This window comes from Monodelphis domestica, chromosome 8 (assembly GCF_027887165.1).
Source record: "Monodelphis domestica isolate mMonDom1 chromosome 8, mMonDom1.pri, whole genome shotgun sequence".
Taxonomy (NCBI): Eukaryota; Metazoa; Chordata; class Mammalia; order Didelphimorphia; family Didelphidae; genus Monodelphis; species Monodelphis domestica.
Window position 1 is genome coordinate 12149675 of NC_077234.1, and position 21636 is coordinate 12171310.

General features: G+C 45.0%; 2 protein-coding genes across 2 annotated transcripts in view; one reads left to right on the forward strand and one right to left on the reverse strand.

Moving 5' to 3' along the window:
* Positions 1-6440, reverse strand: part of LOC103093240 (anosmin-1-like) — a 69881-nt gene extending 63441 nt beyond the window's left edge. The window contains exons 1-4 of the mRNA XM_056808477.1: positions 6276-6440; positions 5586-5721; positions 859-981; positions 677-711 (exon numbers count right to left, since the gene is read on the reverse strand). Coding sequence (XP_056664455.1) covers positions 677-711; positions 859-981; positions 5586-5721; positions 6276-6440 — 459 coding nt within the window. The remainder of the gene's footprint in view (positions 1-676; positions 712-858; positions 982-5585; positions 5722-6275) is intronic.
* Positions 6441-6643: 203 nt separating this feature from the next.
* AHSG (alpha 2-HS glycoprotein) lies at positions 6644-21407 on the forward strand. The gene is made up of 7 exons (XM_001373299.4): positions 6644-6927; positions 8416-8526; positions 9952-10036; positions 12473-12636; positions 14855-14956; positions 17750-17824; positions 20597-21407. The coding sequence occupies exons 1-7, from the start codon at positions 6715-6717 to the stop codon at positions 20939-20941; spliced, it is 1095 nt and encodes a 364-aa protein (XP_001373336.1). The 5' UTR covers positions 6644-6714; the 3' UTR covers positions 20942-21407.
* Positions 21408-21636: the final 229 nt, after the last annotated feature.

A 21636-nucleotide genomic window follows, 5' to 3' on the forward strand; every position in this document is an offset into this window, starting at 1 on the left:
ACAGTACAAGAGGAAAGAATGGCAAATGGCACTGAGAGGGTTTGAGGTATAGACTTAGGGAACAGAGGGAGCTTACTACAGATGGCCTCCATTTTCTTGGTAAAGGAGGTGGTGAGGTCCTTTAGAGGGAGAGAAAGGACAGAGGATAATTGCTTCCCTTCGCTTGGTTGGTCTCCCTAGACCCATCTTCTGGAGCTGTAAAGATCATGGGGTAACTCTGGCTCTGAAGTCAAAGTTCTTGCTCTCAAGTGGCTTCCATTCTATCAGGAGAGGCAGGAAGTCACCTGGGAGGCATCCAGGAAACATCCTGAAAAGCAGTTGTGTGTGTGTGTGTGTGTGTGTGTGTGTGTGTGTGTGTGTGTGTGTGTGTGTGTTTATGGTTTATGAACCCATTTGGCAGTTAATCTGGTGAGGCATGTGAACCGTCTCAGAATAGTGTTTTTAGAGACATCCAATAAAATAGGCAGGATAACAAAGGAAGCCAATTGTTTTGAACTGCAGTGATCAGGGCAGCGAGGTGGCTCAGTGGATGGAGAACCAAGCAGTGTTATCCCCTTGCCTCAATGATTCTCGAAGACATAATGCAGGAAAGAGAATTGAGTCAGGGAGAAGATGATGGCCTTCGCAGGGCTCAGGCTTTCTCTGGAAATATGCTAATCATTCACTCCTTATTTACCTGCATGGGCAGTCCAGAGATAACATCAGCGTTGGCTAAGCAGGGATGAAAGTCAACAGGGGAGAGGTGGCAAGCACCCTTGATTTCCAGGTATTTTCTAGGCCATGGCCTTGTTTGAAGATGTGTGGGTGGGGGTCAGGTTCACTTGTAGTTTTGCAGATTTTCCAGCCAATGAAGCCCACGCCTTAAGAGGGAGCAGTTGGAGGAAGTGGGCATGTTGAGCTCAGAGAAGCGAAGACAGAGAGTCTTGGAGGGTCTGGAGGAGAAGACATTAGACTTCTTCTGCTTGGCCCCAGAAGGCAAAACTAGGATCAATGGATGACGGGTGTAGGGGGCAAATCTGGGCTTTTCACACACTTTTAATAATCAGAGCAGTCCTAAAGGAGAACGGACTGACTCTGAAAAGAAATGCATTTCCTCCCACTGGAGGCTTCAGACAGACTTTGGGTTGCTACTGGTCCACTGCCAAGGGCAGGCTTCTGCAGGGATGAGTTGGATGAGATGGACTCTGAGGTCCCTTTCAGCTCTGTGATTATGGGAGATTGTGCAAAGAACTTATCAAGCAAAAAGCATGCATTAAGCACTTGTTGTATGCCAGGGACTATACTGAGCTCTAGATATACAAAGAAAAGCAAAAACTGTTCCTGGTCTCAAGGAGATCACAGTCAAATGGGGGAGAACTTGCAAACTATGTAGACACAGAGATATGTGTGTATACACATATGGATTGAGAGAGAGAGAGACAGAGAGACAGAGAGAAGGGAGACAGACAGACAGAAGCAGAGACAGAGAAGAGAGACAGAGAGAAGAGAGACAGAAATGGAGAGAGGAGAGAGACAGAAAGAAGGGAGACAGACAGACAGAAGCAGAGACAGAGAGAAGAGAGACAGACAGACAGAGAGACATAGAAATGGAGAGAGAGGAGAGAGACAGACAGAGACAGACAGAGAGAGAAAGGAGGGAGAGGTAGCTAGATGGGGCAGCGCTAGAGCACTGGGCTTAGAGTTAGGAAGACACATCTTGAGTTCAAATCTGGCCTCAGACAATTATTAGCTGTGGGACTCTGGGTGAATCACTTTCATCTCAGTTTCTTCATCTGTCAAATGATCTGGAGAAGGAAATGGCAGACCACTCCAGAATTTTTGCCAAGAAAACCCCAAATGGAGTCACAAAGGGTTAGACACAACTGTAATAACTAAACAACAATACATACATACATACATATATGCATATAAGAGAGAGAGCAGATAAGAGATATCTGAGATATCTGAGAAGAGAAGCTGTCATTAGACAGGGGAACCAGGAAAGGTGCCTGGCAAGGGTGGCCTTTGAGCTGAATTGTAAAGGAAACCAAGAGAGCTAGAAAGCAGAGACAAGGAGGGAGAACATTTGAGTCACAAGATGGGGGATGAAGTGGTATGTTCGGGGAACATCAAGGAGGCAACATAATAGCTGGATTTCGGAGTGTGTGGAGGGAGTAAGTGTGAGGATACTGGAAAAGAAGAAAGGTTTGTGATGAGTCTAAATGCCACCCAGGTAGCCCTTCGGCACTGTGGGGTTCAGGAGTACAGTGCCCCCATGATGCCTAAGCAGCATAGAGCCCCCTCAATCTGGAAAAGGCACATAAAATGTTTTGGCCTCCCCTTTGTACCAGAGAAGAAGTCTGACTTGTTTTTTCCTTTTTTGGGACGTTTCCATTACATTATTGTAAAATTTGGGTTAATAGTTGGCCATATGGTGTCTGCAGGTCAATGTTAAGACATCTCGACAGTTCTAGTCTTTGCCCGTCATTTGCTGGATTTCACATTCTTTTTATAATCTTTAATATTTTACTTATTTTAACTTTTAAAAAGAAATTGTCTATGTTTATGTTACTAAAAGATAAAATATAATGCTATTATACAATACTATATCTATCACACACATACATACAGTACTACATATATTTTAAGCATTTCTGAGTTTCTAAACTTTTTCTTTTTTTGTGTGTTGTCTGCTAGCTTTCACGTGTCATTTGTAGCTCCAACAAAACTCCCCCTCCCCCAGATTCTCATTCAATTTTTTATGCTGACCTGAGACATATTGAAACTATAATGGGAAAAATTGTAGTGTGGAAGGGCTCCCTATATGTCGGATACTGGGGGAAGCAGAGAGTTAGTCAAGTAGGAGAGGGGCATGTCTGCACTTTGGAAAGAGGAGTTTGATTGATGGAAAACAGGTTAAAGTGTAGAGAAATTTGAGGCAGAGACCCACCAGAAGGTGAGTGCCATAGTCCAGGTGAGAGATGGCGAAGGTCTGCCCCAGGGTGGTTAGGGAAAAGGGAATGTCTACAAAAGATGCTGTGGAACTTGGGGTGAGTGACCTCAGCAAGACAGTCTATGACAAACCCAAAGATCCCAGCTTTTGGGACAAAAATCCACTATTTCATAAAAACTGCTGGGAAAATTGGAGGACAGTGTGGGAAAGATTAGGTTTGTATCAACACCTCACACCCTACAGCAAGATAAACTCAAAATGGGTGAATGACTTGAACATAAAGAAGGAAACTATAAGAAAATTAGGCGAACACAGAATAGTATGCATGTCAGACCTTTGGGAAGGGAAAGATTTTAAAACCAAGCAAGACTTAGAAAGAGTCACAAAATGTAAAATCAATAATTTTGACTACTTCAAATTAAAAAGTTTTTGTACAAACAAACAAAACCAATGTAACTAAAATTAGAAGGAAAGCAACAAATTGGGAAACAATCTTCATAACAAAAACCTCTGACAAAGGTCTAATTACTCAAATTTACAAAGAGCTAAATCAACTGTACAAAAAATCAAGCCATTCTCCAATTGATAAACGGGCAAGGATAATGAATAGGCAATTTTCAATCAAAGAAATCAAAACTATTAATAAGCACATGAAAAAGTGCTCTACATCTCTTATAATCAGAGAGATGCAAATCAAAACAACTTTGAGGTATCACCTCACACCTAGCAGATTGGCTAACATGACAGCAAAGCAAAGTAGTGAATGCTGGAGGGGATGTGGCAAAGTAGGGACATTAATGCGTTGCTGGTAGAATTGTGAATTGGTCCAACCATTCTGGAGGGCAATTTGGAACTATGCCCAAAGGGTGATAAAAGACAGTCTGCTCTTTGATCCAGCCATAGCACTGCCTGGTTTGTACCCCAAAGTGATCATAAGGAAAAAGACTCGTACAAGAATATTCATAGCTGCGCTCTTTGTGGTGGGCAAAATATTGGAAATTGAGGGGATGCCCTTCAATTGGGGAATGGCTGAACAAATTGTGGCATATGTTGGTGATGGAATATTATTGTGCTGAAAGGAATAATAAAGTGGAGAAATTCCATGGGGACTGGAACAACCTCCAGGAAGTGATGCAGAGTGAGTGGAGCAGAACCAGGGGAACATTGTGCACAGAGACTGATACACTGTGGTACAATAGAAAGTAATGGACTTCTCCATTAATGGCAATGTAGCGATCCTGAACAACTTGGAGGGATCTATGAGAAAGAACACTATCCACACCCAGAGGGAAAACCGTGGGAGTCGAAACACAGGAGAAAAACAACTACTTGATTACATGGGTGGAGGGGATATGGCTGGGGATGTAGACCCTAAATGAACATCCTAGTGCAAACACCAACAACATGGAAATGAATTCTGATCAAGGACACATGTAATACCCAGGGGAATTGCGTGTGGGGTACAAGAGGGGTGGGAGGAATAGAATATGATTTTTATAATCAAGGAATAATATTTGAAATTGACCAAATAAAATTAAAAAAACGTATTTATTAGACATCTTCTGAGTAAGAAGGACTGTGTTAGGTACCAAGGTTATGCAGACAAATGTAAGACAGTCCTTGCTTTCAAGATCTTGTAAAATATAACATATTCACTGAGAGTCAATAAACTTTTATTAAGAATCTAAAAAAAAAAAGATGCTGTGGAGATAAAAATGCCCAAGATTTGGCAAAGGATTGAGTGTAAAGATGGAGGGAAAGTGAGAAGTCTAGGATGAGGATGTGATTGAGAACTCAGGTGCCTGGCAGCATGGGGGCACCCTTAATAATAGGGAAATGACAAACAGGACAAGTTCAGAAAAGCCTGGAAAGACATATGAACTGATGCAAAGTGAAATGAGCAAAACTGGGAAAACACTGTATACGGTAACAGAAATATGTATAATGATCCTGTGAAGGACTAAACCATTATAATCAAAGCAAGTTCTCAAGATATCCACAAAGGACCATGATGAAAAATGTTCTCTGCAGCCTAAGAAGAAGCTGTTGGCATCTGAGTGCAGGTCAAAGCATGCCACCTTCACGAGTTTTTTTTCTTATTGTATATGTGATTTCTGTCACAGAATATGGAAGTATGTATTGCACGAAAGCCCTGGTATAACCTGTATCAGACCACCTCAGGGAGGAAGGGAAGAGAGGGAGGGAGAAAATCTGAATCCTAAGAAGTCCAAAAACAATTGTGAAAAGTTGTTTCTACGTGAAACTAAAATATATATTAATTAATTAAAAAGCCATTAAGAGGAGAGGGTTTAAGGGGAAGGTACTGAGTTTAGTTTTGGCCATATGGTTGGAGATGCCTAGAGGATATCTAAGGAGTGGCTGGTTATACAAGGGGAGAAGGTTCAAGGCTGATCTGCTGAAGCTAGAGTGAAGCCCTTCCGGTGACCATTGGGAAGAAAGAGGTTCAGGAGAAAGACCAAGTCTGTCTGTAGAGGCTTTGGAAACTCTTGCCTAGGGATAATTGTTGATACCCTCAGTTACTCCTCAGTGTGAGGCATCCATTCCTTTGATCAGTGCTGATTGGGCTGACCCTCTGTTTTCATACAGTAATTACAGTGTCTTTAGTGTGTTCATATTTGCAGAATTACCTAACCATTAGAATTGGACACGGATAAGGAGGATGTAGGAGTTTCTTCCTCCATGGTGGTCTTCAAGCTGGGGAACAGCTTGTCAGGGGGGACCTTATACTGGAACCTCCTTTTGGGTATAGAGTCCCTGATCCCACGCTCCTAGGTCAGAGCCAGACGGTGTCCCGGTATTGCTGTCATATAATCCATTTATTTGCAGATGAGGAAAATGTAAGTTAAATGACACGTTCAAGGTCATACCTATCAGACAAGGTTCCGATCCAGGTCCTCTGATTTCAGAGTCAGGCCTCTTTCCATCATCCCTGCTACGTTGCCTAGTGATGCCTGCCAAGGTCCTTTCTGGTCCTGTGAAGCTGTGATTCCTGAAAGCCCTGCAGCAGAGGTGCCCAACTCTCATCCAACACTCCTCAGGGCTGCCCAAGCCAGAATGAACTGGAAGAGAAATGTTGAGCAGAATAAATAAAATACAACCCACAGAAGTCACGTTAGAACGTCACTTCGAAGTCCGTACGTTGTTTCTAGCTGAGCTTGATGCGGCTGGTCTGCAGCTATCATCACCCTCATTTTAGCCTAGAGGAAACCGAGAGCCAAAGGGCTGAGTGCCTTGTGCTGTGGTTGGACAGCTGCCCAGTGCTGGGGATGAGGTCTTGATTCTCAGCCCTGCCATGCTGCTTCTTAAGGACCGACCCTCTTACTGGGGACCACCAGGAAACCTCAGAGTCTTGACCATGCCTTCCTAGGAGCAGGAAGACCACCGGTGGTCCCTCCTCTGCTGCCGGACACAGCGGTGGGGGCTCGGGCTTGCTGGCCCGTTTGTTTAGCTCCCCAACACTCGAATTTGCCCCTTGTGCCGAGGTCATCTTGGCCGGAGTAGACTTTGGATCATTTCTTCGCCCACTCGCGCCCCCAAGGACATGGATTTCGGCAGAGTCCACAGGACAGCGAGTGATAACCCGACTGTTTGCTTTTCCGTTTTTGCTATTTGCCGGGCTTTCTCAGAACTGGTTCAGCCGGCTCTTGTGCAATGGCCTCAGGCCCCTCCAACACATAAATATTCGGGGCGCTGAGCTCGTCCACCTTTCCAGTGAGTTGGTCCTTAGCGCGGAGGAGGCAGCATCCGTCCTGGACCAAGCCATGAGGTCCCTGGTAGCCTTCCTCTGTCTAGCTCAGCTCCTAAGCCATGCCGCTGCTCGGAGTCACCCTCTTCTCCCACTGAGGGACCCCGACTGCGACGATCCAGATGTAGAGCTTGCGGCAATGGAAATCACGCAACACGTCAACAGCCAACTGCAGTCCGGATACAAGTACAGGCTGAATCAGATCGACAAAGTCAGGGTGTACCCGCGGGTAAGTGGCCCGTGCCGGGGGCCGGGGGCTTCCTGGTGCCCAGATCTGCCCTGGCCTCCTCATCCTCCTCCAGACTTGCCCACGTCCCCCTCTCTGGCCCGGGTCCCACGTAGGCAGTTGTGACTGGGTCAGAAGGCAGAACCCTGGTTCAGACTCCGGATTGAACGATGCTTGTTATCCTGCCTCCACAAGAGGGACGTGCCATCGCCGTGAGACTTAGGGAGGGAGGGGATGTTGCAAACAAACACGCACGACACGGGAGGAAACTGAGGCTCCCCTGAGAAACTGAGTGACTTTCCCAAGGTAACACACACAATAACTGGACAATTAAAGCATTTTAAATTTTGCAAAATGCTTTCCAAATAGGATCTCATTTGATCCTTGTAACAACTCTGAGAGAGAGGCACTATTATTATCCCCATTTTACAGTTGAGGAAACTGAGGCAGATGGCAGTTAGATGATTTTCCACAGTCACACAGCTAGCAAGTGACCTAAGGTGAATTTGAATTCAGTTCTTCACATCTGCCAGCCTAGTGCTCTAGTAAACCGGAAGGGACCTTGGAAGGCCATTTAGTCCAACTTCCTTATTTTACAGAGGAGGAAACTGAGGCAGACAGAGGTTCAGGGCCCGTTCCTGTGTCACCCCACAAATATGCTTTGAGGCAAGATACAAAGGCTCTCCTGACTCTGAACTCTGCCCCTGTCTCTGCTATGAGACCCACATGAGAACCAGGCTTCCTGCCCACCACGCAGCCACCATGGCTTTGGGCAATCCGTCTACTTGTGGTCTACAAGCTCTTTCTTGGAGAGGAAATTCAGAAAGGCAGGAAGTAGGAGGACACATGGGAAGTCCATGAAATGTCTAGGAAGAAAGAGGAGGGAGGGAGAGAGGGAAGGAGGCGGAGTGGAGAGAAGAGGAGGAGGGAAGAGAGAGGGAGAGGGAGCTCTCCTCCCCCCCCTCAGGCCACCCTTTATTGGGAACTTACTGGTTCAAATCCCCCGGACATCCAGGGCATGGTGGAGCCGGCTGCTGGCGGGCACCCAGGATGCCAAGACCAAAGAGGAAACGGTGGCTTGAGGGACATTCCAGAGGGAAGACACATGGGGGTCCTCAGGGGAGGCGAGCTTCGGAGGAAGGGAGGGATGCTGAGCTGTGAGGGAGCAGGAAGGGAATGCCAGGCAGGCAGGGGCACCGCGGTGCCAAGACCAAAGATGTCACGTGGGAGCCACCACAAGACCTGCGAGGGCCGTGCTAATGAGGCTGGAAAGAGAGACTGAGGCCAGCCTCCAAGGCTTTGGCAGCTTAGAAAAATCAGTTTGATTCTCAGGAGGAGCCCGCAGAAGGGGACATGGAAATGTTCTCCTTTGGAAGCTCCATGTCTCTTTCGCCCTGTTTAGTCTCTGCCTCGCGAGGGGCAGGCAGGCGTTGGGGCGGCGCTGAGCAAGCGTGTCCGTCACACGTGTGTGTCTGCTGGTTCCCCTTGCAGAGGCCCGCGGGAGAGGTGTACGTGATGGAGGTTGACATGCTGGAGACCACCTGCCACGTGATGGACAAAACCCCCCTGGAAAACTGCACCGTGAGGCAGCTGGCAGAGCACGTGAGTGTCCACCTTCTGTGCCCTCGGAACCTGTTGGGGGGGCTCAATCTCTGCTCTTATTTGGCTGAGCGCCCATTGGGAGACACTCACTCCTGGGGGTCCCCCTCGCCGAAGGGCTTGGGCAGCCTGGCCAGCCCCGGTTTCAGGGGGAGGCAGCTTTCCCAGCTTCACAATTTTCACAGGCTTTGCCAGGTTTTGTTACACAGGCACTGTTTCCCTGGGTTCTCTCTCTTTTTTTTTAAACATTATTTTATTTGGTCATTTCTAAACATTATTCATTGGAGACAAAGATCATTTTCTTTTCCTCCCCCCCCCCCACTTCTCCCATAGCCAACGCATGATTCCACTGGGTATCACATGTGTTCTTGATTCGACCTGGGTTCTCTTTTTGATAATGGTGGAACCAGTTCACTAGAAGTAAATACTGGAGCTCCATCCTCTCTTCACATCTCTCTTCTTCCTCCTCCTTCTTGTTTTCTTCCCTTTTCTCCTTTTCTTCCTCTTCCTCATTCTCTGCTTCTCTTTCTTCTCTCTTCTCTCATTTCCTCCTTCCCTTCTTTTTTCTCTTTCTTCCCTCTCCTCTTCCTCTTTCCCCTTTCCTCCTCCTCCTCTCCCTCTCCCTCTTACTCCTTCTCTCTCTTTCTTCCTCCTCTACTCTTCCTCCTTCTTTCCTTCCTCTTCTGTCTCTTCTCTTCCCTTCTTACTCTCGCTCTTCTCCAAATTGCATGTTAAATCTGACATTCCCCAAAGTATTGTTGGCATGGAATCTAGACACCCCAAACGTTGTCATTTACCTGAGGGGCCATTATTTAGTCTGAAGCTGCTAGCCTGAAATTCCCTTCGGGGTAGATCCTCACAGGAATGGGGACCCAGTACAAGCTTTGGGATCTCTAGCTTACAACTTAGTCCTAAAACTTGGGGTTCATCAGCTCTTGCTAGGCTACAAGTTTGGGGCTTCTAGATTCCATGTGGACAGTATTCAGCTCACATTCTTTTATTTTCTTTTTTAAACCCACACCTTCACTATGTATTGGTTCCAAGGCAAAAGAGCAGTAAGGGCTAGGCAGTGGGGGTTAGGTGACTTGCCCAGGGTCACCCAGTTAGGAAATGTCTGAGACTGGATTTGAACCCAGGACCTCCTCTCTCTAGGGCTGCCTCTCAATCCACTGACCTCAGCTCATATTCTTTAGCATCTCCCACCTCAATCCATCCTAATCCACCTCATCCTCTTTGGGACCACAGATCCTTTCTAATGAATAACATTCTTGTCCTCTTGGCTGTCTGCCCTTTGAATGTCCCCCAGCACCAGTGCTTTGGGTTGGGGAGGCGTGAGATCCTTGGCCTCATCTCTATCTCCTCTGCTTTTCCCCTTGAGAGAGGTGGTGAGTTCCACACCATGCTGTGATGTGGCTTATTTTTCTCCAGGCTGTGGAAGGAGACTGTGAGGCCAGCGTGCTGAAAATGGACGGCCAGTATAAAGTATTGAACGTCAAGTGTGAGTCCAACCCAGGTATGGCTCTGGAGACCAGTGATGGAGAATGAGGCCAAAAAAGAGTTTCTGGCAAAATTGCTTTGGTATTAACGAATACACGCCCACCCCACTTTCTAAAACCCCAAAGGGAGAGTCCAGGGAGGAGCGTCTCTCCAAACTGAAATTCCCTGGAGTTGGGGATTCTCAGACTTTGCCCAGAAGTTTGGCAAGGATCTAGAGCCTGAACAACATTCATAAGAAGCAGGAGAAAGAGAGAATACCAAAATCTAACAACAATTTTTAGTTTTACAACATTTTATCTGTTCAAAGGCTTTAAAACCTCTTTATATTGAGTGGCTAGAACAAAACCACCAATTCTGACAACAATGGAGCTAGAATTTGTGAATGAAAAGCTGAGATTATATATTTTCAAGTCAGAGAGCTGGAATGGGCTTGTGGAATCCTTTTCATCTTAGAATCACAGATTAATCACAGATTGATTAATTAAAGAGATCTTAGAAGCCATCAAGTCCATTCCTTGTATTTACAAATAAGCAAAACGAGACTTAGAAGGTTAGATGACTAGTCCAGAGTCATACACTTAATAAGAGAAGAACTGGAATTCAGATCTTCTTGACTCTATGCCCAGCTCTCTTTATTTGCCGCCTCCTAGCTGCTTCACCTTCCAAAATTTAAAGCAAAGCAATATTGTTACTTTGGCAGTACAGGGGAAAGCACCCTAATTTAGGCACGAGAAGGACTTGGATTCAAATTCCATCCCTCCTACCTTCCTCTGGTGCCCCAGGTTGGTCATCTTCCCTCTCTAGGTCTCAGTTTCTGAGATTCTTGGTGCCTGGTCAATGCTGAATAACAATTTTTTTCATTCATTTTATCACATTATTTTTTTTTAAGAAAGGGCTCATTAGGAAAAGGGAATCTCTGACCAGCACCTGTCCAAAATCAGAATCCAAATTAAAGGGATTTTCTAGAATCTCTGAGCAAGAGGGGCTTCAGGCTCCACATCTTCCAATCTCTGCCTCACCCAACCCTTTCTTGAAGCTCTCTTATAAGGGGGAAACCAGCACTGTCTACTTTTCGATGCCTCAAATTTATAGGAAGCTTTTCCTGATATCAATCCAAAAATTCTGGAACTTTTATCCACTCCCCTCAGTTCTGCCCTATAGGGTCAAGCAGAACAAGTCTATACTTTCTTCCAAGGAGAGTCAGCCTTTCACATTGAGGAAATTAACTCTCATGTCATTTCTCTTCTTCTTCCGCTCTTCACCCCAATCTTCTCCCCGTCTCCTTCAAGGGATCCCTGTAAGAGAAGAAATTAAGATCTCTCACCCATCGTGTTGCTCTCCTTGGACACTCTCGAGCTGAGCTGAGCCTTCTCCTAAATGATTGCTTCCATTTCCCAAATGAGTGAATTCAATTGCATTGAAGAGATTTTACTTGCCAAAGTCACCAGTCTTGGGGCAGAGCTGGAATATGTTAACTTGTAAAAACACAGAATTGCTAAAGTAGCCAGAAAAAACAAGTCTTTAATGAGGAAAGAGATAGGTCTAGCAATTGGCTGCTGCCAGAGTCAACACCCTGGGGCTCCGGAGACTATCTCTGGGAAAAATCACCTCCATAGATAATTCTCCCCAAAAGAATACAACTTGGGGAACTTAGATACCATTTGGGGAAGTGAGGACAGGGAAGTATGATTGATTGGCATTACTATGGCTACAAGGAAATGAGAAGTCCAAGACAGGATCATCAGGGAGACGCTGATGCTTTACAATAGATACAAAAGGGAAGGGTCCAGCCAACCATTGGGCTACCTGAGAGAGGACTTTGATACAAGGGGAGAAACTACAAGGACTAAAAGGTACTTAACATCTGATTAGGTCTACTTTAAGGTCTGTTCAGGTCTGAAATGGGCAGCCTGGGACTTCCCTCGGGGTGAATTCTCAGGGGATGGGGCAGACTTGGGGTCTCCAGATTTCATGTTGACAAATAAAAAGCTCTAAGAAGACAGCTTTTCCAGGAAGCTGTGCACCATGTGCCTTTGTTTTCTGGCTCTCAATAAGCTGATCTGAAATGACAGCAGAACACCATCAAGCAGGCAGTCCAATGATGAACATTTATTAAGTGTCAATTGTGTGCCAGGCTGTATGCTCAGAGCTGGAGAGATCAAGACAACAAAACAGTCTTTGCCTTCAAGAGGCTTATGTCTGTCAGTTAAAATGAAATGTGCACATATATGGATGCAAATACAGAAAAGAGCTTGCTGAGTCTTAAAGGGAGAGGGCAACTCTAGGAAGTGGACCTAAGGGAGAAGCCTGAACCTCTCTAAGCTACAATAAGGAGCACACAAATGCCTGAGGCCCTCTGAGGAATTTCTTCCCCATTTCAGAGCTGACCCATGTCAGAGAGGACCAAAGGAATGACTGGCCATGAAACCCAGTTTCTTCTCCTTTCTGATAGATTCAGCAGAAGATGTGCGCAAAGTTTGCCCGCAATGTTCCCTCCTGGCACCCTTGAATGATACCAGGGTGGTCCACGCTGTTGAAGCTTCTTTGGCTGCCTTCATTAGCCAGAACCAATCCACCTTTTACAAGCTTCTGGAGGTCTCCAGGGCTCAGATTTCGGTAAGACTGGCTGGGATCCAATGTAAATTTTAGATAGGGAAACCAGATATTTGCCAAACCTTGTTGAACAGTGACACCTTCTGGTTATAGTAATATAGACATGTGGCCATGTGTCTATAGTAATATAGTATACATACTATCATGTAAATATATGACAATTAATATAAAATATATTTATATGTTGCATAGGCAATAAACAAACAACATATATAATTATAGCAATATTAATATACTACAATTAAATTAAGTATTATTGTGCATTATAGTAATATATTATTGTTGTCATACATTAAATAGTATTAAGAACTATCACCTATCACTATAATATAAGAGAGTATATATAACATATATAGGATGTCAATGTGTGCATGTGTGTTTCACAGGTCTGGGAGTGGGAGCTAGGGGAGTGAAGGAGTGATGGGGAGGTGATTCAAGTAGGAGATGGCACAGAGGTAGGGGTCTTCAGTGAGAGAGAAAGATTCCTCATAGAAAAGAAACCCACAAAGATCCAGGGTCTCCAATGCAACCCAATCCCATTTGTTGAGCACCTCCTCTGCCTTGTGCTGTTCTTGGCACAGTGCCAAACTGGGTACTGGAAGATGACAAAAGGAGTTGATCCTTATCCTCAGGGAGTACATTCTGTGGGGAAGGGAGAAGTCATGTACCCCATTATTGGAGGAGGAATGAGAATGTACCCCATCTATGGGGATCCTTATGTTTAGAAAAATGCCTGCTTCCTTAGTCTGGGAGTCAATTCAGCCAAAGATTCTAGAGCTAGAGAGACCTCAAAGAGCATCTGGTTCAATCCCCTCATTCTACAGAGGTGGACACTGAGGCCCAGAGAGGTAAAAGTGTCTCAAGGGAGAGTTGGATCCAGGCCCTCTGACTCCAGTACCAAGGTTCTAGCTATTAGACATCACTGCCTTCCTGGTCTGCTTTCTTAAAGCCAGTTAGTGATATCTTTCAAGTGTTGCTGTTATTTATTAATAGAATTATTATACCATTGTATTAAATGATTTATTATTATAGGTATTTCCTTTTAACAGATAGGCTTGGGACAGGAATTATGATTTCACTGGGCTAGGGGAACTCCTGGTGAGGAAACTACTTCCCTAGTGCAGATGGGCACTCATCCTCAACTTCCCAGTCTTAGAGAAATGATGAGAAATTAAGGGACTTGCCCAAGATCACAGGACCTTCTTCCTCTTCTTCCCCTTCCTCTCCTGTCCTCTTCTCTCCTCTCCTCCCCTCTTCTTTCTTCTCTTCTCTCCTTTCTTCTCTCCTCTCTTCTCTTCTCTCCTTTCTTCTCCTCTCCTCTCTTTTCCTCTCATCTCTTCTTTTCATTTCTCCTCTCTTCTCTTCTCCTCTCTTCTCTCTCTCCCTCTCCCCTTTTCTCTGTCTCTTTCCTTTTTTCTCTTCTTCCCCCAACCCTGTCTCTCTATCTATAATCTATCTCATGTACCTCATCATTTATGTGCCATCTTTCTCATTAGATGATGAGCTCCTCAGAGGCAGTGGCTGTCCTCTTCTTCTCTCTGATTCCCCAGAGTTTAATTCAGTGCCTGGCACATAGTAGGTTCTTAATCAATGCTTTCTGATTGCTTGTGGTATCAGAGGTAAGAACTGAATCTGTATTTCTGTTTCTCTGACTGACTCTCTTTCCACAAGGCCTGTTATTGATTATTTAGTATTAGTAAGGCATTATTAATATGAATGATCACCATTGCCATTACTAATACCATCAGTTCTTTAATTCTGTGTGAAGCAGCAGTGGTCTTTTCTCTGTCATTGTTTCATAACCTGGCACAGGTGAACAAACACTGACCTTAGGAAACCTGGGTCTGTGCAAAGTAGCTGGCCTTGGGCAAGACACAGCTGCCTTCATTCTACGAGAGGCAGGGAGACTCAGTCTTCCTTCAGGTACCTATGAGTCTGTGAAATCAGGCAATGGGATGGCTAGTCAACAGATGCAGGCCATACAAGAGGAACAGGATCGTTTTGGACTCTTTTTGGATTTGCCACCCTTCCAGATTCTGTGCCCCAAGATCACTGAACTTGGCATTACTCTTCTGATGTAGGCTTCTATTTACTTACCTGTGGAATGGGAAGGATCATATTTGCACTGCCTAACTCTCTAGATCATGATGGAAGGGTGCTACGATTATGGAAGTTGTGATGACTTCATGAGTGTTTTCATTTCTCTCTTTGCCATCTTCAGCCAATCCAGCCTTCCGTCTATGTCGAATTTGTGATCGCACCCACTGACTGTGGGCCAAAAGGGGCAGATGATCCATCTTCCTGCCACCCATTGACAGACCAGGTAAAGAAAGCCTAGAGGGTCTGGCGCAGAGTCATGGCTGTCCCTAGGTCTAGGCTGAGGTGTGACAACTCAAGTGAAGTGTGGGTATGTCCACGAGGCTTTGGCACTTTGAGGAGTCAGAATTTTGTATTGGTTCCTATTGTTTCCCATCTCCCTCTCCAAAATCATCAGCCTGTAGCCAACTCTCTGATGAATCCCTTCTACTTTGTTCTTAGAAAACAGTCACCACCCCCCTGGAGCTGGGAGTCCCAGGGTTGGAAGGGGCCTCACAGGCCATCTAGTCCAAGACTCTGAGTACCTCCATGGAGGAGAGGGTCACTGTCCACCCAGATTAGCCCAATCCTTTTTGGGATAGCTATAATTGTAAGGGAGTGGTCTCTTACATCAAGCCTCATTTGGCCATTACTCCTGGAGCCAAAACAGAACAAGGCTAATCCCTCTTCCCTGAAGCAATCCTTTAAATATTTAAGACAACTTTCTTGAGGTCATATACCAAGTCCTTCCAGTGGGGTAAGATTTACCTTAGCTTATAGTCTATTGGGATAACAGAGCCACATCCACATGAAGGGAAAGCTATAAGAGGACCCACTTATCGTAGATGACCATCTAGACTAGAACTCTTTGTTATTATGTGACCTAATTCCATGGTAGATTTTTGAAAGGATTATTGTTTGTGCACAGGCTGGACTAGGTAATCCTTGGGGTTCATTTCTAATCATGGTAGAGTGGTGGAAAGATCCCCCACTGTCTTTGAAGTCAGAAGATTTGGACCTCTGGCACTTACTACCTATGAGATCTTGGAAAAGTCACTGATCCACGTTGGGCCTCAGATTTCTCAGCTCTAAAATGAGAGACTTGGTCTGGATGACTTCTGAGATTTCTTCCAGCCCTAGGTCGATGACCTCCTCCCTTTGTGATTGGTGGCTTTGATGTGGAAGAAACACATCCAAATTTGTAGCATGGTCTTGCCCCAAGAATGGGAGACTCAAACTCCAGAAGTAAGACAAAAATTTTATTTGAAGAAGAAGAGGTTTAAGGTGGTATAATAGCCTAATAACTGGTGGAATAGTCTGGGGGCTAACCAGGTAGTCTTAGGGCTGATAGACGAGTCCAAGGGCTTGTAGAGTAGTCTCTTTGGAGTTGATAGTATGGAGTAGCAGCTCCTCTGTAGATTGGCAGCTTCCACTGAAGTGTGGAGCTTCCATATCTTGGGGATCAGGATTGGCATATTTATTTGGGTCTGGTAGCTTAGTATCTCCCTTTCCAAACTCAGGTGGAGGTCCATAGGGGAGTAAGGAGCATGTCCAAGATTAGGGGATTCCTCTGGAATGCCAGAGTCCCTAGTGCACAGGGTCCATGTTCCTCTATTGTTCACCCTGTCATCATTTGTCCATGTGGGAGAGGTCTCAATGCCCTTCTAGAATGAGAATGGGGAAGAGGTATGTGGTACATTGGAGGACCACTAGAAGTAATTAATTATTTCTGGGAACAACATAAGTAATTAATAAAAACAGATCACCTTTACTAATTAATAATTAGTAACCATTAATAAAATAGGTACAAGGCTAATGCCCAGTATAGAATGCTATTTATCCAGCACCCAGAATGGGTAATAACAATCTATAATTCATGTTTAACTAATGCTGGAACTACAGATTTGGCAATTGATGTTTAACCACTACTAGTTAGTGAGAAATGCAAGATTTCAGATTATGAGGGTCCCATTCCTATTACTGCACCTTATTACCCATTGTCAGCCCACATTATCCCCCCTCTTTTTTTTTCTTAAAACCCTTACCTTCCATCTTGGAATCAGTACTATGTATTGGTTCCAAGGAAGAAGAGTGATAAGGGCTAGGCAAAGGGGGTCAAGTGACTTGCCCAGGGTCACACAGCTGGAAAGTATCTGAGGTCAAATTTGAACCCAGGACCTCCCATCTCTATATCTGGCTCTCAATCCACTGAGCTACCCAGTTTCCCCCCTACCCCTCTTAGAAGCTCAGAAATCAAGAAATCGGGGCAAATGGACTGAGGTCTCAACTTCTGTAACTTCTTTAGGCTGAGCTGGGACATTGCACTGGACCTAGTTGAGTCTTTGGAAAGGATCAATGGGCTTGATCAAGGAAGTGCAAAGTGGTTGTAGGTGGGTTGGCAAAGGATGATACCATCTGAAATCCAATTGAGTGTAACTGAGAAGATACAAAATTAGTGAGAATATTTGGAAGGCAGGGACCAAAAATATCAGGAGGAACAATATTATCAATGGAATAATCAGGAGGGGGCCCAGGATGGAAAATAAGCAGGAGCTCCATGGGGACCCCGAGTTTACAAGTATCTGTTCCTTTGGCACTGTCCTGACTTGTAATGGGTGCTCACAAGATGATGTGGATCCTGGTGAGAGCCTGCAGTGATAGGCTGACAATATGGATTAGATTTGTCCCAGTATTCCTGATGAAAAGACAGATTCTGAGCCTCCGATCCTCCTTTTTGAGGAGAGAGGTAGAAGCAAAATATCAGGCCATTTGAACCTTGAGCCCTAGTTGACTACTTTGTTGTTAAATTCATCCAGCTCTGAGTTAGAATTGGGCTTCTCCATCCAAAGGACCCAAGGTCCATGGAGAAAGGAAAGTGTAAGACAGAAAACAATAAAACCGTTGTTTATGTTGGTAAACTAGAAGAGAAGACTTTGTGTCTCCACCTGGGCTTGAAACTGGGGAGGGATTCCTGAGGAATTTGATGGAGGAACCAGCTTTCCTTCACAGCTAACATTCTTTCCCTTGTTTTGGACAACAGTATGGCTTCTGCAAGGGGACGGTGACCAAGAAAGATGGTGGGGAAGATGTTGCTGTCTCCTGCACGATCTCTGTGGTATGGATTTTATATTTATCCTCTTCTGAAGCACGTTGATAGTCACCTTCAGACTCTTCCCATGTGTCTTTGGGATTGGCAAGAGGGCAGATTTTGTTTCCTTTTCTCTAGGAGGATGTGGGGAGTGAGCTTGGGCTGCCATGCCTACCCATGTGCTCTTCTTCAGTCTCACATGGAGCTCTGAACTCATTGAAGCTACTAGTTGTATTCTCAGTATCCCTGTTGGCCCAGACTCAGACACCTTTCCTATGGCTTAGCTTTGGATGGCTGGCTTCTCTTTCTGTAGCCACAGAGTCACAGATGTTAGCATTTGGGAGTTAGTGTTGGGTCTATTGTTTTTAGAAAAAAACAAGGAGCGATGAGATTCAAATCTGGAGATGTTTATTGAATGGTGTATTGGGCTTTAGGTCAGGAAAACTTGGGTTCAAATCCTAGATCTGATGCCTGCTCACTTTGTGACCTTGGACAAGTCACTTGCTTTCTCTATGCCTTGGTTTTCTCATTTATAAAATAGAGGTAATACCTATATTATTGGCCAATCAAGAGCTCACATCATAATTATTTTTTACAAGATTATGATTTCATTGGCATAGGAAACTCCCCTCTAACAAAGTTCTCTTTAATTTATAATAATAGATCTTATTTAAAGAATGCATCAAGATTTGCAAAGCAAGGTGTACCTCATTCCATCCTTTGCTGTTGTTAATTTGTATTTAGTCATGTCTGTCTCTTCCTGATGCCATTTGGGATTTTCTTAGCAAAGACTTCTTGGCCAGAGATATTGGAGTGGTTTGCCGTTTCCTTCTCATGTTAGAGACAAGGAAACTGAGGCAAACTGGGCTAAGTAATTGTCTGAGACCATATTTGAACACAGGAAGATGAGTCTTCTTGACCCTGGGTCTAGCACCCTATCCACTGTACCACCTAGCTGCCCTGTTGATCTTTACAACTGTCATTTGCTATTATATTATTCCCATTTTACATATGTGGTAAATGAAGCAAGTTGACTTGTCCACAGTCACACAACAATTAAGTGCCTGAGGCCATGATTCAACTGTTGATTTTCCTGACTATACACAGGTTGGAACTGCAGATCTTGGTGTGTTTGTATTGAGTTTTTGGTGTCTAGAGCCCTGAGCAGCTTAAAGGAATTGCCTAGGACCACTATATATCAGAGTCAGACTCTATCCATTACGCCCCACTGCCTTTCTCATGAGGTTATCATGAAACTGAAACAATGTAGTGGATATGAAGTCATTTGCACACCTCAAGCCAACTTTTGCTTGATCTGTTGCTGCTGACCCATGATGAATCCCTAGGTCTGGTGATCCCTGACTCCAGGAAGCCAGGCATGCTTTGGGTATCCATTTCCCAGAGATGTGCCTGGTGATGGAGGCCTTCATGGTCTCCCCATTGGATTAGGTCCTAGCTCATAGACTGATAGGACCAGAAGGGTCCTCCTTGGACACCAGCTTAGAGATATCTCTAAACAGGATGTTGCTGGGGAGGGGGGGCATCCAGAGACCAGAAGTTACTTGGCAGCTAGGGACAATGGGCACATTTCTAGGCTGTTGGGTAAAACCTAGGCAGCACAAGAGGGCCAGCTTATTCAGGAAGAGCATGTGTCTCTCAGTGACCCAACACTGAGCTTGCAGTCAGAGGACTTTGGTTCAAATCTCCTCTGTGCCATTTGGTGGCCACGAACACAGTAGTTTCCTCCTTTATGAAATGAAGCCAGCACCCACACCTCAGGGAGATATTGTGAGAATCCAATATTGTGTGTGTGGTGTGTAAAGCTCCTTGCCAAGACTGAAGCCCAAACAAGCACCCACCATAATTCTTATGGACCTGGGTTAGTGGAGGGCAGAGCCCCAGCCTGAGTTAGGACACAGTGCTACAGGAGAGCACTGGCTCCACATTGGGGCTCTCAGAACCAACTGGGAGCTGCCATGATTCAGGATGCTGCGGGTTGAAAGAGTAGAACGATGTCACCTTAAACTACTGTTGCCTTCAAGGAAGTCACATTCTATAGTCATTCTCCCATCTTCTTCAGATTCTGAGTGGATCTGGGGATTGCTGCCTGGCAATTCATTTTCTTTCTTTTTAAAAATCCTTACTTTATATCTTAGGATTGATACTAAGTTGTAGATTTTAAAATGAATATCTAATACTCCAAGTATTATATTTATATGGTTTGTTAAGAATAAAACTTTAAGCAAAAAGGCTAGAGAAACAGAGAGTTCACCCAGCCTCAAACATGGGAGGAAAAAGAGAGAGAAGGAGGAGTCACCAAAACTTATATACAAACATGAACACTCAATGTGGTGGAGAAGGGAAAGGGATGCTGGGAGATAAAAAAGAATTCTGGGAGATGGAGTCTATGGTACAAGCTTTTTTTCTAATTATACAAAGTATTTGTTCCAAGGCAAATGAACTGTGAATAAGTAAGGGCTAGGAAATGGGGGTTAAGTGACTTGCCCAGGGTCACATACCCAGGAAATGTCTGAAGCCAAATTTGAACCCAAGACCTCTGATCTTCAGTCCTGTCTCTCTAACCACTGAGTGACTTAGCTGCCCTGGCAATTCATTTTCTATATGCTTATGATCCTGATTCCAGTGGTCTGGGCTATCGTCCATGTTGATTTTACCTGGCATCAAAGTGGGATGCATGGGGGAAAGAAGAGTCATCCTGGTCCTGCCCCATATTTCTAATGTCCTTGACAAAAAGGAAAACCTAGACCAGCGAGAGGATTGGATGCTTTTGTTTTCTAGCCTCTGGTTCCCGCACCTCAACCTGATGAAGCAGTTCCCACTCCTGCCGCTGCTGAACCTGATGTTGCTATCGCTGCTGGACCTGATGTTGCTGTCGCTGCTAAACCTGCTATTGCTGCTGTTGCTAGACCCGCTCCTGTTGGACCTGTTGTACGCCCTGTAAGACCCTTTATAAGCCACTTGCCCCATCATGACCTCAGGCATTCCATTGTTGGGGTGGCTTCCTTGGAATCTGCCTCTGGGGAACATGGCCCTGTGGTGGGACTAGCTGCTCCTGCTGTCCCAGGTGCTGCTGCACCAGGAGTCCCTCTCTGTCCAGGAAGGATAAGGCATTTCAAGGTCTAACCTTCTTCCCATCTCTGTGACTAAATCCTTTCTGACAAGTGTTCCTAGCTTTCTAACTGTAGCAGAGGGCTCTTTAAACAGTGTCTCCATTTTGTCAAAGTTGGGGAATGGGGTGGGAGTTTGGGGACGAAATACCTTTGGAGTTTTTCTAGCTCATGCTGTGGATTAAAGAAAAAAAGGGTTCCTACTTCCCTTCCCCCCATGATTCTCCCCACATCTTACAAGACAGAAGGGGAGGGAGGAATGATCATATTGGACGAACAAGGCAAGTGACTTCCACATTCTGATCAATAATCCTCACGCCCTGATCAAACACTCAATTGACACTAGATGGTCATCACTGTATGTTCTGCCTTCTGGGTTGATATTGTCACAGTGAGAGCAAATGTGATTTGAGAGGTGCTATTGCTAATCCTGTGACTTCCTGTTAAGAGAACTTCCTTAATAAACAAAGCTTCTGAAGGAGGATTATTGTTCTTATTCTGCATCCTGGATCTACGTACCTTCCACTGGGGCAAAAAGAGCAATGGAGGGGGAATTGTGTTGACAGCAAAGAGGGACTGTGGTGGAGTGGAGGACAATATAGAGGGGGGGGCTGTCCCCCACAAATGCCAGGGAGGGTGGACCAGAAGAGGAACTCCACAGTGATCAGAAATTAAGGAGAGGGTAGAGCTGTCCATGGTACAGAACAGACT